This window comes from Mixophyes fleayi, chromosome 2 (genome assembly GCF_038048845.1).
Source record: "Mixophyes fleayi isolate aMixFle1 chromosome 2, aMixFle1.hap1, whole genome shotgun sequence".
NCBI classification, from domain to species: Eukaryota; Metazoa; Chordata; class Amphibia; order Anura; family Limnodynastidae; genus Mixophyes; species Mixophyes fleayi.
This window is the reverse complement of record NC_134403.1, coordinates 146,444,952-146,462,118: the sequence shown is the minus strand read 5'-3', so window position 1 is coordinate 146,462,118 and position 17,167 is coordinate 146,444,952. Positions and strand designations below refer to the sequence as shown.

The 17,167-nt window shown below is 41.4% G+C and overlaps 1 protein-coding gene across 1 annotated transcript; it reads right to left on the bottom strand.

Annotated features, from left to right (window-relative positions):
* Positions 1-3,598: 3,598 nt before the first annotated feature.
* On the bottom strand, positions 3,599-6,136 carry DPH3 (diphthamide biosynthesis 3). Its single transcript, XM_075198056.1, has 3 exons — positions 5,957-6,136; positions 5,042-5,116; positions 3,599-4,170 (listed from the first exon to the last, which is right to left on the bottom strand). Exons 1-3 carry the CDS (start codon positions 6,062-6,064, stop codon positions 4,102-4,104), a joined length of 252 nt encoding a protein of 83 aa, XP_075054157.1. The 5' UTR covers positions 6,065-6,136; the 3' UTR covers positions 3,599-4,101.
* Between the last annotated feature and the right edge of the window lie 11,031 nt (positions 6,137-17,167).

Sequence of the window (17,167 nt, the reverse complement as noted above, 5' to 3'; positions counted from 1 at the left end):
GTCTTGTTAAACTTTGGCCCAGTTGATATCAACTCTCTTATTAAATAAAAAGAAAACTTAACAGGTCGTTAATGACTTTAAGGTATCCTTAATAAGGTTTGCCTAACTCCTGTTTAGGTAGCACTTAGGTGTTAATTAATATGCAAATGATTTGCAAATATAAATGCAAACACATTAGTAACTATTCTGTAAATTCATTCACACAAGGTCAAAACAGTAACACCTAAACCTGTCAATACAGCTCAACTACAGCTCGATCAGACACTGTTATGGCAACCAGTGCGACAAACTTGTAGAACTTAGCAGAAGAGGTCTTCACCTATAGCAGCCGCCTTTCCCGTAGAGACTGGTTATGCTCACAGGTACTCGGATGCCCCCAGGACTTGCACTCAGTGTAGTACAAGTTTATGGTCACACGGCAGCACTCAGGTACGGGAGGTAATATAGGGAGTAGGGATAAGCCAGAGGTTCGCGGACTGGACAGCGATGGTAATGTCCAACTGGCCTGACAGAGCACAGGTGGAGACGTCTGGTACAAGCTGGGTCAGGGCCACAGGCAAAGGTTCAGAGTCTGGGTACAGGCAGGTCAGGGTCACAGGCAAGGGTTCAGAGTCCGGGAACAGGCAGAAGGTCAGGGTCACAGGCAAGGGTTCAGAGTCTGGGAACAGGCAGAAGATCAGGGTCACAGGCAAAGGTCATACACGAGGAAGCAATCCAAGGTTTTAAACACCAACACAGCACAAAAGTAGGTAGCAGACTGGAACAGAACGCTATAACCGGCAGTGAGGCTCAGGCCTCAGTGCCTTAAATAGTATTAAGAGCCAATCAGAGCAAAGCCCTGAAAGAATCCCCAAAAATTGCCTAATTAATGTACACTGGTGGCCAATGGAGATGCAGTGCCCAGCTGCATAATTTAGACAGAGCTGCAAGAAAACCTAATGAGCCATAGATGGCTGAGTTTAAACAGTCCTGCGTGCGTGCCCAGCTGTTTGACAGCTGGCCAGGCGCGGCGGCAGGGAGCAGCAAGCGTCCTGGTTTTTGCCTAGGCAACCTGGACGAGGCGGCCGGAAGTGACGTCCTGGTCGTCATGGAGCCGGCCGGGACACCAGAGACCAGGGACAGTGAGTTGCAAGGAACTGACACGATTTACCTGCTGTTATGTTAAAATGGTCCCAGGCACTCGTGACTAAGACTATATAGTAATCAAGTTACAAATAATAATAAAAGCATTAGTTATACAAACCAATCGAACCAAATCATATTTGTTAATCTGACGTCATGAACATAAAAGTAAAAGCCACAAACCAAAGCTGTGCTCACAAAGTACTTCACCGGCAACAGAGCAACAACACTCCTAAGCCGGGGGTGTATACACTCCTGACCAATCCACATCTTTATAGTAATAATTCCTAAGCTCAACTAATATAAAGAAACTGGGTATTCGGACCTCTCATTCATGAACTAAAACCACCCCTCACTAGCACACGAGATACGTCCCATTCATAAACCAGAGCTATGTGCACATCAAAACCAATAGTCCTTTTATTCTACAGTTACAAGGATGCCAAATCAGGTATATCTATCTATCGGAAGCTTGGCCTATATTTTGGACCATGAAAATATAGTTTTATTATTTTTATTATGCTAAATCCAAGTACCATCTTTCCATAGGACAAGGGCTTCCACAAAGGTGTGATTCATGAATTAATTAGGCAAAAAACATCCCAACATGGCCATGGTCATATCTAAAAATGCTGCACTCCCCTAGTAGCAAGAGGAGACCTCAGGGACTTATAAATAAAGGGGGGAATGTTGAAGTGCTTTTTCCAGGACTTTCTAATGTTTCACGACCAACTGTGTCTAAGGTGATGTCCGCAAGGGCAACAATCCGCAGCAGCACATACTCCAGGATCATGACATCCTTGCGTAACTTTGAAATACAAGGAGAAGCAGATGAGCACTTGTATATCCATTAACTGCAATTTTCAACCTGTGGCCCAAGCAGCCAGTTTCATTAAAATGGTTAGAGAAGAACTTCACAGTGCAGGAAATCAAATGTCTGATTACAGTGCATAAACCGCTCACACCTGGCAATGTAGTTCAGTGATGCACAGGGCACAGGCAAGGACTGCTCAGCAGTGGAGGAAGGTGATCTGGTTAGATGAGTCATCCTTTGCCATGTTCTCAAAAAGAAAAACAGACAGACTAATGCACTTGGTTTGCTAGCATAAAGATCTCGTTTCCAACAGTTAAGGGCTCCGATGGTTCCATAATGTTGCAGGGCATACTTTACTAAATATTCAACAAGAAGAAAGAAAATGTGTCGTTATTGGGGCACTCAGTGATGAAATTTTATATAAAATACATAACCTTTATTTAAGTTTAAAAATTCTAATTCAGAAACTAGTAATCTTTAGGAGTTGAATACATTTCGTATCAGACAAAACTGATCTCTGGTTTACATTAATTATATAGATTCCTGTTCAAACATAGCAATATGCCACTGCAATGTAGTGGGATCTTACTTAAGGTATGATCTATATTCACAAGATCATGTTTATTTTCTCTAGAATTAATGTAAACCAGAGACCAATTTTGTCTGATTTGAAATATATTCAACTTCTTACGAACATAGGGAGACAAGTTTATATTGCTACTTTAATTCATATTTGCACTTTATTCAAATTCTTTGTTTTTTAAAAAATATTTCACTAGCAAAAGTAGAATCAGTAAAGATTACTAGTTTTTGAATTGTTAAACTTAAAGGTTATGAAATTTATATAAAATTTCATCACTGAGTGCCCCAATGACGACAGATTTTCTTTCTTCTTGTTGGATATTTCTGAACTGGTATGTGTGGAAGAATCACCCAGGAATTGAAATAAAGTTTAAATATCAGACTTTGAATTATAAAGTGCACTATTGGGCTAGTGATGGCTTCATGCGCTGGTAACTTTCTCTAGTAGTATAAGGGCACACTTTCCCGTCATGGTTTGGGTACTGTAAATTTCCTTAAACCGCCAGCAAATTCCAGAGCGCTTTACAATTGGGAACCGACAGTTATAAAACAATACTGGGTAAGATAGACAGAGGTAAGCGGGCCCTGCTCACAAGCTTACAATCTGTTAGCATTGACCTTGCCTTCTATTTGATCACACTGCCCTGATCGTGTGAGCACCTAATATTTTGTCAAGGATGACGTTGATGTTATCCCTATGGCATCCTCAGTCACCAGATGTGAACCAAAATTCTCCCGCTCTCATCATTCCTTTATTTCCTTTCTGCTAAATAAGTTGCGGTGTTACAGAGCAGAAACCAGTTTGTGGTGGTTACATGAGATCAGAATTAACGGCCCTCACTAGACAAATTCCCCAATTGAGGTAACTGCAGGGTTCTTAAGTCCGGGAACCCAGCAGCTTCTGATATAATCACCCATCGCCAGCAAGTTTAACTATTTCATGAAAGTTTTGGGATAGAAGTACAGAATAAAAACTGATAACGTAGAAGATCTGCATTTCAACACAATATGTAGTTCCCACAAAACTTTAAGATTCTGGTAATGATCTTATAAGTAAACACATTTCATTGGAAAGCACAGTGAAAACTTAAAAATAATTTTATTAAAAAATACATATATACAATTTGTATTAAATATTTTTTTTATATTTTGCATGGTTTGTAATGGCCGCGAATATGCGGATCCAGGACTTTGTAAAAGCAAATAATACAATACAACCACCTAATTTAGAATATAGCTATTTCCACACCCAGCACAAGAGTATAAATTATTCTGAGCCATGTAAAAACATGCTAATCTATTGCACAACTACCCAGATTTAAAGCTTTTCAATGGGTGGAGGAGTGTAATAATGTAAAGTCTCAATAAGGTCTGCATGTGTAGCTCAAACCTTTTTAAGAAACAAACCATGCCTTTAATAAAGGCCTAAACAATAATAAAATATATCTCAAGTCAGTTGCAATTTTGTCTGACATTCTGTAAAAAGTTTCTGATTGAGAGTCTAGTAGCAGCCACTTCCGTTTCTTCCAACTGTCCGTGCTGGTGGATCCACTCACTTATCTTTTCCCACCACTAGATGATAATCAGCATTTTAACATTTCACTTTTGCTGGACACAGGTTCCGGGATAACTTCACCTGTCATAAATTCATCCTACAAACAAAACAAAACGATTATTTAAAATCCCATTGTGTTTTCAGCAAGTGCTATAACAACTGATGTATTTCTAATCTGCAGGTACCTTATGATGATCCATAAACTGCACTAAAACATTGGTTGTTTTATGCATTAATAAAGTAATACTACAAGTCCAGTGCACCCACTATTCATCTTATATTGTACAAGTAGGTGGGAAGTAATTATCAATATTAATGAGTGTTGGTGGTTAACTACAGTATTTGTTAGCACTTCAAGATATAAGTAATGAATAAATTAAAAATAGAAGAGGTATTGATTTGCACATTTCAACTACTTCGCAAACATATATACACATTGGGGGGTACATGTTATAAATTCATACACAAATAGGACCATGTGGTAATTTTTTCTTTTTAAGATCCCTCAATCAAAAAACTAGCATTAAGCAAACAATGGATGCTTTAGGCAGGGTTAATGACACTCACAATGCAACGTCTACAGCTTGTCACAGATTTGAAAAACTCCAAAACCTCTACCTTCGTATTAACCAGGGACATTTCTTAATGCTTCTGCACAGACAACTGTGCACAAAAAAAACAGTTTTAACTCATGGCAATCAATCAGATTCACCCATTTTTCTAGGTTACAAAATGAAAGCAAACATCCGATAGCTATAGGTGACAGCACTTGTGCATCAGTTTTCATAAATGTACAACATATGGGTCATATCATATTTTGCCTTGTTTTGTGTTTATTTAAAGGATAATACAAACAATAAAGCTTACAAATGAAGTTATGACTTTTATGTCTACTTTAGCATGGCAGATGTTCAAGTTATGCACCGCCTTGCTCCTGGTATTGGCTGGGGTGTCTGACAAGTACTCACCTTATCATAGATAACTCTCACAACTAATGAACAACTGGGACACGTTGCAACTTCTTCTCCATTTTCCAGATCCTCCTAAAATGCACATTTTTTTTGACAAACATTACAAATGTGTAGCCTTTGAAAACTGACAAATAACATTTCAGTAGATAGTAAATTACCTAAAAGACAAGGGGCCTTGCTCCCAGGTACCTACATGACTCACAAAAGATAACGAACATAGTATTATGTAATTTATCTGAAACTAGCACTCCAGGATACTGATGAATTTAAACACTATAAAAAAAACAAACATGGAAGACAAACTGTAGCTAATAATTCACCGAGCCTTGTCCCAGAACATGTAACATGGTACAATGTGACAGGTGTGGCCAGTGAGCCCTGTCACATAATATATTATAGTACAATGATGTCACACGTGTGGTCTCTGAGACCTGTCCCAAATCATGAAACACAGTACATTGATGTGACAATTGTGGTCCATGAGCACTTTCCCAAAACATGGTACAATGACATGACAAGTGTGGTCAATGAGCCCTGTCACATAACATGTAACATGGTACAATGACATGACAGGTGTGGTCAATGAGCACTGTCACATAACTTGGTACAATGACATGACAGGTGTGATCAATGAGCCCCGTCACATAACATGGTACAATGACAAGACAGGTGTGGTCAATGAGCACTGTCACATAACATGGTACAATGACAAGACAGGTGTGATCAATGAGCCCCGTCACATAACATGGTACAATGATGTGACAGATGTGGTTCCTGAGTCCTGTCCCTAACATATAACACGGTACACTGATGGGTGTAAGCCATGCGGCCCAGTACACTGTGTCAGCTGTGGCACTTGAGCCGTGTTCCAGATGCATTAATCATCGCAATGACGAGATCACACACTAGTACCTTGGTGATGGCGAATCTATCCCCACAGGGACAGGGATAATAATAGGTCTCCGTGTCCTCGTCATACTCGAAGTCTTCAATCTCAACCTCATCATGGTACACGGCCATCCCACAGCGAGCTCACAGCACACTCACTCCCGGCACTCACTCCCGGCACACACTACTGGCCCCAGCGTGGCTTCCGAGTCTACACATCGCTATCGTGTCTCTGAGTAATGACGTCACTCGGTGTAATAAATCGGGGGCAGCCATCTTTGATTCTGGCACTGTAATACAGAATACAGCAGGATCTGTTATACCCATCGGTCCTTCAGACAGCGTGTGTGGATTTCTGTGATATTAGATGAATTACAGCACTAAAATATCATGTTTATTTACCTCTCCGCCAAATGCAACTAATTCCTTTTTAAAACACCTGTAATGTAGGTTATGGGTGCCACATTTATCATAGGTGATAATCAAACATCTATACAGATAGTTGGGGGGGGGGGGTTGAATTTGGCACAGGTTGTCTGGTACGACATTTATTCACGTCTAATGCTGGTAGAGCTATTCAAGTATGGGTCACAAAATGCTCATTGCAACTGAACATATGACTACATTTAGCTTCATTTTGCTCACACCTCTTAGGGTTTTTCAAAAAATCTTAAAATCAAGTCTTACGGGTCTATTTATTAAACTATTGCTGTATCAAGCAATATGCATTGCTACAAATCGCAGCCATTCATATTGAAACACTGCTGCTATTTACTATGCCCGGGCTACTCACGGAGCCCCAGCAAAGAAACCCCAGCTATATGAAGTGTTTTATGTCTTCATCGGCAGCCTAACGTTGCTGGTGAAGGACAAATCAGAACTAGTTCCAATTGTTACTTGTTTTTCTTTAGTCTTTTCCTTTAACTAGTACCTACTTGTCTACATACTTGTCAACTCTCCCGGAATGCCTGGGAGACTCCCGAATTCCGGGAGAGCTGACAATTCTCCTGCATCTGCCCAATTATCTAGTGAAGTGGGCAGATTTGAAGCCTTCATGATGCGATTCTCTGAAAATCTCATTATTTTGGCCCGGCTCCGGTGCTAAAATGACGCATTTGCGTCATTACGTCATAGGCGGGACCAAAATGATGCTATTTGCGGAGTCCCACCCCCTCACGCCCACCTCTACGCCGAAACTCCCGGAGGCCAATCGTTAAAGATTGCAACTATGCTTGTCTTTAGACTGTTTTTTTGGTTGATATCCTGATCAGGGCCACCTTAACTACATTATGGGCCCACGGGCAATGCAGTGCACCGGGGCCCCTAAATATAAATTTTATACATACATATATATATATATATATATATATATATATATATATATTAGTGTGTGTGTAAAAAAAATATATGTATGTAAAAAAAAAGTGATTATATATATATATATATATATATATATATATATATATATATATATATATAATCACTTTTTTTTAAATGTATATATAAGGGCCCTCTTAACTTACCTTAAGTCCGATCCCCTCTTCTTTTTTCCGCGCTGAGTCTCTTCACTCCAACATTCACTGCGAGCACAGCACAGAAGAGGGGACCAGTGAGGGAGCCGGATCGCCATCTGACGTGACCGCAAAGTAAGTATTTTCTTTTTGCAGGATTTTTTTTTCAGCGCTGCCTCGGACGGGCCCCCTTGCCCGCAGGGCCCTGGGCACCTGCCTATTGTGCCCAATGGAAGAGACGACCTGATCCGTGGGGGAAACTGTTCTGAAGAGATGTAGTTGTCAGTCTTCACTGCCTTTATGGACGCTTAACTGGTTGCAGCTGAAGTATTCCCTGTAGTCCTGGTGGCTTGTACTGTCTGTTGCTATCACTTATTCTTTACTCTGTCCTCTTCTTTAAACTGCACTTTACTTACTATTACCCATTTTTACCTCATGAATCCCTGGTTTTCCCTGTGGTGTTGCCTGTCTCTATATTACAATCCATTACACTTTGCTTTCTCTGTCAGGACCTCTACTCTGGCTAAAATCTATACTTCCAGTAGCTAAAAATCCTGTCACTTGTACTTCTTGTTTCTCACTGTATACTAATTTATTACTTTCAGTTTCTTCTTTTCAGGGATTAATTAAATCATTTTCTTTTCCTATCACTCACTATCTGTATTGTTCATCTGTCTTTAATTTTCCATTTTTATCTGTCTCTTATATTCATTATGTTTAAAGCTAAGGCTGGGTACACACTACAGTGTTTTTAACTTATTAACAAGCCAATCACACGATAAATGACCCGTTCAGCCCGATATCGCATTAGTGTGTGCACTGCAACGATGAACAATTATCGTTCCAAAGCACATGGTATCCTTTGGTTTGATTTCAAACTGGACTAAAAATGTCCTTCAATGTTTGTGCAACGTCATTCCAATTCTGCAGTGTGTATGCTCTCATGACTAGCAGTGTCCATAGATCTCTATGGAGTGTGCAGAGTCGCAATCTTTTTCAGCTGATGGTTATGACAGATGAAGAGCACAGATCTGAAGGTAAATCGTGGAAAATGTGTTTAGTGCGCACACATGAATTGGCATGCTGATCGGGACTTTTTTTTTTTAATTGTTAGTAAAATTGTTAAGGATATAACGTCAGAGAAATTTTGTAGTGTGTACCCAGCCTTACTCTTAACCTCTCTCCCTTTTTAATGCTATATATCTTATTTTTCCTTCTTTGAATCTGTTTATCTGTTGTGTATTTTGATCGTTCCAATTTTTTTGGTCTCATTTTCCCTTATTTCACTTCTCAGTAAATCTCCTTTTCTATTTCTCTTTTAATAAAAGTTGTCTCATGTTTTTCTCGCTTTGTCACTTTCCAAACTGAATGATTCATTAAATGACTTAAGTAAATATATTTGTTCTCTCAGTGACTCCCTTTTCTCTCCCCCTTATCCTGTTTTCCCCAATTTTCACTTCTTTTCTTCAGCTTCTTTCCTGTTTTTTACCTCTTCTCTTCACACTCTATTTCCCCTTCTAATTGCTCCTCAACCCTTCTCACACTTCTCTCTTCCCTTCTACTGCTTTACACCCTACCTTTCTTCTTGCGGCTTAAGTTGCTGTAGGCTGACTGGCGAGTCTGGAGGCATGGTGGGAGGCTTGCTCTGGTCACATGGATGTGCATGTCAGTTAGTAACATGTGCGGGTAATTTGGTCTTGCTCTTGCTCCCAGTCAGCATTCCACTGCTCGTTACTAATTAAGTTACAACATCCTTTGTATATATAATTATGTACATCTCAATGTACTTACACCACTATACAGATTTATCTTAAATACTATTTATACAGTATATTAATATAATAACACTGCATACTAAACATATTGCAGCTTTAAAACAGCAGTAGGAGGTTGCTATGAAAGCTGTTTCAAGTCTTAACTGTTATCACCCATTAAGATGGATTTCTGAAATTTCTGGATGCTTCGCCATTTTTAAAGCAGCACTTCCACATACACTGCTATTTAAAGAATAAAAAATAATAAATGTAAGTACATTGTAAGTATGCCTCATTTTTCTTAGCTACCCTCCAACAAATCATTATTTCCATGTCAAAAGCTCTCCTAGCAACTAAAAATGGCTGCCAGACAGTCAGTCTGCTAAACAGACACAGGCTCACAGCTCTCAGCTCTCAGCATGTCATATGGCAGAGGGAGAAGAAGATGTCTCAGTGCAGAGCTCAGGGGGTGTTCCAGAGCCTCTCTGCTCACTTTATCATGTATCCTATGACTCTGGTTGCCGTGGTAGTCCAGAATCATACATTTTTAATGGCACCCTGAAGAGAAACCGGTAAAAAAATAAAATACCAACATTCTTCTTATAGCTTCGCATGATTCTTCCTCCACCCCCTCCCCTCTCCCTGTAGGAGTCCCTCAGGGCTCTGTTCTTGGCCCTTTACTCTTTTCCTTCCTCTCTCAAGATGCCACTAAAACTATCATCCATGCTCTCATCATCTCCCGCCTCGACTACTGCAACCTCCTCCTTACTGGCCTCCCCTGCTCCCACCTCGCCCCCCTCCGCTCTATGCTCAATGCGGCTGCGAGACTCATCTTCCTCTCACGCCGCTCCTCCTCTGCCTCCCCTCTCTGTCTTGCCTTACACTGGCTCCCCTTCCCCTATAGAATCCTTTTCAAACTCCTTACCACCACTTACAAGGCTCTCTCCCAGTCTACTGCCCCTTATATCTCTAACCTCCTCTCCATTCACACACCCGCCCGCTCCCTGCGCTCAGCCAATGATCGCCACCTCTCCTCCACTCACCTCTTCCCACTATAGAATCCAAGACTTTTCCCGCGCTGCGGAGCTGACAGCTCAAAAGTTTTCAATTACGTTAATGTACGCCAGCTGAAGCTGACATACATTAACATAACAAGATTCTGAAAAAATTTATTTTTCGGAACTCGTTGAATTGCGTTAAGCAGCAGTCCCAATACTCTTTTATGGGGACTGAAAAACGAAATGATACGCAGAGCAGCAGATATCCACGACACTTGCTGCGAAGCAACCTTCATATATTTGAAGGATACTTAGATTAGCGGTGGATTCACGGTAAGGGTTATTTTGTAAATACTTATGTACATTTTTTACATTCAGAATATGTCTGAAACGTGCAAAAGTGTAAATAACCGTTAGGGCTTATTCAGAAGTGTTTAGATACATATTGCTCACAAACATAGCAGGAGCCAACTGCTCTCAGGGCAGACAAGCATATTTGCAGAAGTTGTTTACGTCACATTCCATTGAGAGCAAAACTGCTTTGCAAATGGTGCAGCATCGGGATTAGTGACCCAAGTGCCTGCATATCTGCTGTTCACACAAGCGACATAATGTAAATCATGGGTTAAACAAGTACCAGAAGATCATGCACGCACGATCCATGGAATGTGCTGCCAGAGTATACACTCAGAGTAAAACAGTGAGAATTCTAGACTTTTGTCTTTTCCTTTGAGCTTAAGCATGTTGATACTCTGTTTTAATATATCTTTTTAAAGGACATGCCCACCTTTCTATTAAAAATATTATCCCTAACAAGCAATTTAGTAGTCCTTACCCTTTTTTCCTAGCTGCTGTATGGGCTGTTAGAGCAGTGACGGGCAAGCTGATGCACTTGAATGTGCGGCCCTCTGACCTTTAAAAGGGCTGCCAATCTGTATTTCTGTGTCCCCAAGATTCCAAACAAAACTATGCTCAACCCCCCAACTACCCTTTACCAGTAGTACCACTGATCACCTACTACTAATCTAAAGACGAACAACACCCTGCCTAAAAATGCATTTGTGCTAGAAACGGAGACGGATGCTGTGCTCACTTAGGCGGTTGCCTAGTAGCGGTAACCAGTGTCTAGAGTCCAATCATCTGCCACCTCGCTCTTGGCTAGTTTGTCTTAGACAACGGAAAACAGCGTGCCTGCTCTGTTCCCTGATTTTTTTCCTAAGTCTAGCTGGATGCTAAGCAGCAGCTGCTTAGCCTCACTATTCAGCACAGGCACGGGCTAATTATATCTATGGGAGTGCCTGATTCCTATTGGTTATTCAACCTTTATATACCTCTCTCCCTACCACTTGTGCTGGTGATAGCTCTTTTTGACCCTGTGTATGTTTGTTCCTGTTGTGAATTCTACTGACTCCGTGTTTGACCCGGACCGTTTACTGACCCTGCTTTTGAATGCCTTTTCACATTTGCCCGTTTCTGAATTTTCCTTAGTCTGCTGCCAGCCCTGACCCTATTACGACTGTCTTGGATTACTGCCAGCCTCTGTTCTCAGTCTATTATCCCTGCTTTTGGACCTTGCCTCTGTATGCTGCACCAGGATCCTTAGCGTCACTTGCCCTGTCTTTGTCCTGCTCTTTGCTGTGTTCTGTCCACACACACAAAATATGCTTATAAGCCCCTACTACTACCCTGGAGGCAACAGAATATTGGTGAGCAGAGAAAGGGGGCTGCTAAAGGTGAAGAACTCGTGTCACGAACGCCCCGCCTGTCCTAGATACAGCAATCTGAACAGCTGGCTGTGACTGGTGTTACCTTAGTTTCTTAACAATGAATACACCTTTTCTACCACCACAAAGGATTTATCATGGTGTCCTTACGTTCACCAGAACCACTTATTAATGTTTCACACTTAAATTACATACACATGTAGCATGAGCCTCCCTGGGCTTTGTAAGTTCAAAGAATCACGGAGAAATACGCTAGATTAAATATGTTTAATCTGAAAAATATTTCCAAGTCTTATTTACAAAAATTAATAACGACATACAAAATGTTGCACAAATGAGTTTCAGAAAATAAAATAGGAAATAAAATCAGAGTTACTACCTACTAGTTAAGACCTGATGTGTGAGGGAACACCGTTGAGAAGTATGGGCCATTTCAGTCTTGATAGACTCCCTCAAAGAAATGAACAATTTGATATCTAAGGCAGAAGATTTTAAACCATTTCTTACTGGCTCTTCACCCCCCACCTTAGGAATTTAGCTGTCAATAAAGACAGATTGATTTCCCAAATGTCACAGGGCTTTCGTAGTGAGCAGAGATCGGAATGTCCAGAGGACCTTGAAGTCTCACCTCTGCTCATTCATTCCACTTGGGTAAGTCTAACTCCACTGCATACACAAACTACTCAGAGATTTATCTGTGTCTCTGGGCCTGGCTACTTTCACAAGACCATTGACACTTGCCTCAGTCAAACCAGTCAGTTAACAAAATACACTTTGAAAGGTTACATAAAATATTCAGTGTTATACATAAATTCAACAGAAAATAACAATCATTAGATATGCTACATTTTGTCACACCTCGCAGAGAGATTCTAGGGGATTTATCAGCCAACAGGTATTCATAATACTTAACTCACTTTAACGGAATAAGCAGGAGTCACACAGCTCTTTCCTGCAGAGGATGGAGGGGCCACCTGTGCGGACTGCACGTCATTCCTCCTCTGATCTCAAGTGTGGCGCTGACCTCACTGCATTGTGAGGAGGTATTCGACTGCTCTGGGCAAAGAATAAGATCAAGTACAGTCAGTCCTCTGATTCGGCAAAGCTTCACCAATGGCTTTCTCACCAGATCACTTGCTGTTCATTATAGACTGTTGACTGCACTGGCCTAAGCATGTGGCTGGTTTCTTTTGCTGCAGATGAGCATGCAAACTTCAGTGCATTGCAGAATGTGTAGTCTCCCTGCACAAAGCTCTGTGATGTGTGAGCAGACCTGTAATCTGCCTACTGAGGAACCAAATTCTAAATTACACAAAATGTTTCAGCCATTAATATGGATGCAGGACAAAGGTACTTTTCAGGGAGCCTGGAGAAACAACCGTATATAAGATCCTGCCTAGCAGAGCCTTGAAACCATTAAAAAAGATGCAGATTACACAATAATGGAGGGCATAGTCAAATCTGTCTCCGACTACATCTGTCCACCAATATAATTATATTTTAAAGTCCCATTGCTAATAGTTTGGTAATCTGAACTATAATTACATCACAAATGCAGTGTTCTGTTGCTCTCAGCTGCAATACATGAAAGGCATAAGATCTGCAAGAGGTTAAAGGACTAATAAAATACTAGATACCTTGTATAAAAGAGCGAAATATCTTTGACAGTATCAGGTGGTTGGTTCAATATTGCAACTTGTAGCCCCAAAATGGTTGTAATTCCCTTTAATGATTAAAATGGACAAAGTGCTTACCAGACACATAAGTAAATGTAGTCTGAAGATTATTGCTATTGGTCCATGTATGTTTCACCTTCCAACTGCACTAATAGGCCTGTGACACCAGAAGTGATCCTCCCAGACTGGTACCAAATGGCTGCATCTTTTCCTACTTGGCTCACCATGTGAATGGCAAGCCTAAGGCTGGGTATACACTATACAAAATTTCTCTCAATGTGATATTCCTAACTATTTTACAAACGAATGAAAAAAAAAAAAAAAAAAGTGCCGATTCATGTGTACACACTAAACACATTTTTTACACAACTTACCTTCAGATCTGTGCTCTTCCTCTATTATAACCATCAGCTGAAAAGATTGTGATTCTGCACACTCCAGACATTATGGACACTGCCGATCATGAGTGCATACACAATGCAGAATCAGCAGGACGTTGTTCCATCATTTGTATGCCCAAATTCCATGCATTTTAAAACAAACCCATGTTGCGCTCAGTATGCTCAGGCCCAATATGTCCATTATGCGTGCCTTAATAAATCAGACCCTTATTGTTTTTTTTTATGTAAGGTAACTTCTATTTAGGTTTAGTGGGCCTTTAAAGGAGAAGTCTTCTAATGTGATTTTTCTTGTTTAACTAACATAGTTAAAATATTTTTTAAATGCATGTCCTATATTTTATTGTTGGATATACACATTCTGTAGCAGATGTTGATGATGATGATAGTTCCTGCAAACTGTCCGTCTAGGGGCTGCCATGCAGTCATCTCTAGATGTTTGTTCCCATCTCCATGCAACGTTGCTGAATTTTAAATATCTGTTGTAAATAGGTTTTTGAGTGGTGATTTCAAAGCGCTAAGTTCAGGCAGATGCTGTGAGGGATAGATATATGCAGATGACTTGATATCACACCCCCTTTAGAGGAGAGTCTTCAGATACACTTATCAAAATATTCCCTTTCTTAACAGACAAAGGAAAGTCAGATACATTTAAAATTTGAGACTGCCATCTTGCTATAAAGAAGTCTATACTCACTATTTGTTTTGCCCTCACAATTATTTCCTGCCCTGGTATTAATCGGTACTGCGTGAGTGGAGCAGAAGGTGCCAATATCCACAGCGCTGGCATAGGCACTCCCTGAAATCTGTATGTTTGCCCATGACAACCTCAGAGTAAGCGGTCTTCCTACTGCTAGAGGCTACACTACTACCAGTGCCACTGTCTTGTAGAGCAACAGCTGTCCCAGTGTCTAGTTGCCACAAAACTCCTGCCAATCTTGCCCAGGTTCATCATGTGCACTCTTGGGAGATGTAGATGGAGAGCTGAGGTGCCCACATGCCCTGGAGTCTGACTGCTCTACACAATAATTCATAGATTTAGGTGACTGTCTTTGAGTCATTAATTGACCCACCAGTGAAATACTGGCAAGACAGCAAAAATGACTGGCAGGAATTTGGGTTACTCACATACACTATATGGACAAAAGAATTCAGACGCTTGAACATTACACCAACAGGGACTGTAATGACGACATTGTATTCAAATACATATACTTTAATATGGAGTTGGTCCCCCTTTTGGAAGACTTTCCACAAGATGTTGGAGTGCTTCTGTAGAAATTTGTGCCCATTCATTCTACAGAGCATTTATGAGGTCAGGCACGAAAAGGCCTGGCTCGCAATCTTCGCTCCAGTTCATCCCAAAAGTGTTCGATGGGGTTGAGGTCAGGACTCTGTACAGGCCAGTGAATTTCTTTCACACAGAACTCATCAAACCATGTCTTTGTAGTCCTTGCTTTGTGTACTGGGGCACAGTCATATTGGAATAGAAAAGGGCTTTCCCCAAACTGTGGCCACAAAGTTGGAAGCATAGCATTGTCCAAAATGACTTAGTATGCTGAAGCATTACAATTGTCCTTCACTGGAGATAAGGTGCCTAGTCCAAACCCTGAAAAACAGCTCCATAACATTATCCCTCCTCCACTAAACTTCACAGTTGGCATAATGCAGTCAGGCAGGTAACGTTCTCCCGGTATCTGCCAAACCCAGACTCCTCCATCTGACTGCCACACAGAGAAGTGTTTTGTGGAGTGATGAATCACACTTCTCTGTTTGGCAGTCAGATGGACGAGTCTGTAAAGTACACCGAAACTTAACCACTTCATCCGATGCTTGGCATTGGTTGGGTGATGTAAGGCTTGCATGCAGCTTCTCAGCCATGGAAACCCATTCCATTAAACTCTCACCAGTTTTTGTGCTTACATTTATTGCAAGGGTGGCATCCGATCACGGTACCACACTTGACGTCACTGAGCTCTTCAGAATGACCAATTTTGTATCACAAATGGAGACTACATAGCTAGGTGCTTGATTTTTATAAATCTCTGGCAATGGGTCCGATTGAAACCTCAATTCAGTCATTAACAGGTGTGGCCAAATACTTTTGTCCATATAGTGTATGTAATTTCTGTGTGTTACTCACACAGGCATTGGCACAGAATATCCTTTGCCACCTGCGAGACTCTGACACTGGATGAATCCTGGGATGGAGGCAAAGTGTCTACGGTGACTAATACAAAGGCATCTGTTTACTACTAATGTGCATAATGCTGTAGCACTGGAGACAGCAGAAGGGAAAAAGTCCTCTGATGAAGTGGCCAGAACGGCAGAAGCACCCCAAACAGCTAGCACTGCCAGAATCATCTTTGCCAGATGCCACGGCATGGGCAGGATCTGTGGCCGCAGACACTTCCTCTTTTGTCACAATTCTAACAGGAGGTTATCACTAACAAGAGCAGTAGGGAAGTCTTCACACTGCCTCAGATTCTCACATCCTAGCTAAAACTGTTGCCCTCGAATCTGGGCCAACGTACCAAGTCTGGAAAACCAGCATTTTTTATTAGATGTTGAGCCTGTTAAATGCTGTGAGATTGAATGCTTACAGCAGATACTACACTGGCACTGCAGCTGGTGGCATGAGCAGAAGGTGCTGGCACTGCAGCTGGTGGCATGAGCAGAAGGTGCTGGCACTGCAGCTGGTGGCATGAGCAGAAGGTGCTGGCACTGCAGCTGGTGGCATGAGCAGAAGGTGCTGGCACTGCAGCCGCCTTATCAGCTTTTCTTTAGTCATCACAAACAGGGATTGGGGAAGCATCAAGACGTTTCCTATTCAGCTTTTATTATTATTATTATTATTATTATTATTATTTATTTATAGGGCGCCACTAGGTATCCGTAGCGCCGTACAGGGACAGACAGAAATACAGTACAGGGTGAGACATCACGGAACAGTTAACAAAAAGCACAGTAACTCGGAAGCTCAAAGTACAGCTAGATGACAGGCGAGAGCCCCAGCGGGGTAGCTAGAGGGGTAGAAGGGCCTCACGGAAGAGACAAGGAGCTGGAGAGCAGAGTTAAGGTGGTGGAGAACAGGAGGAGAGGAGGCCCTGCTCGAAGGAGCGTACAATCTAAGGGGAGGGTAGGACGGACAGAGACACAAGGGTAGGAGGAGGA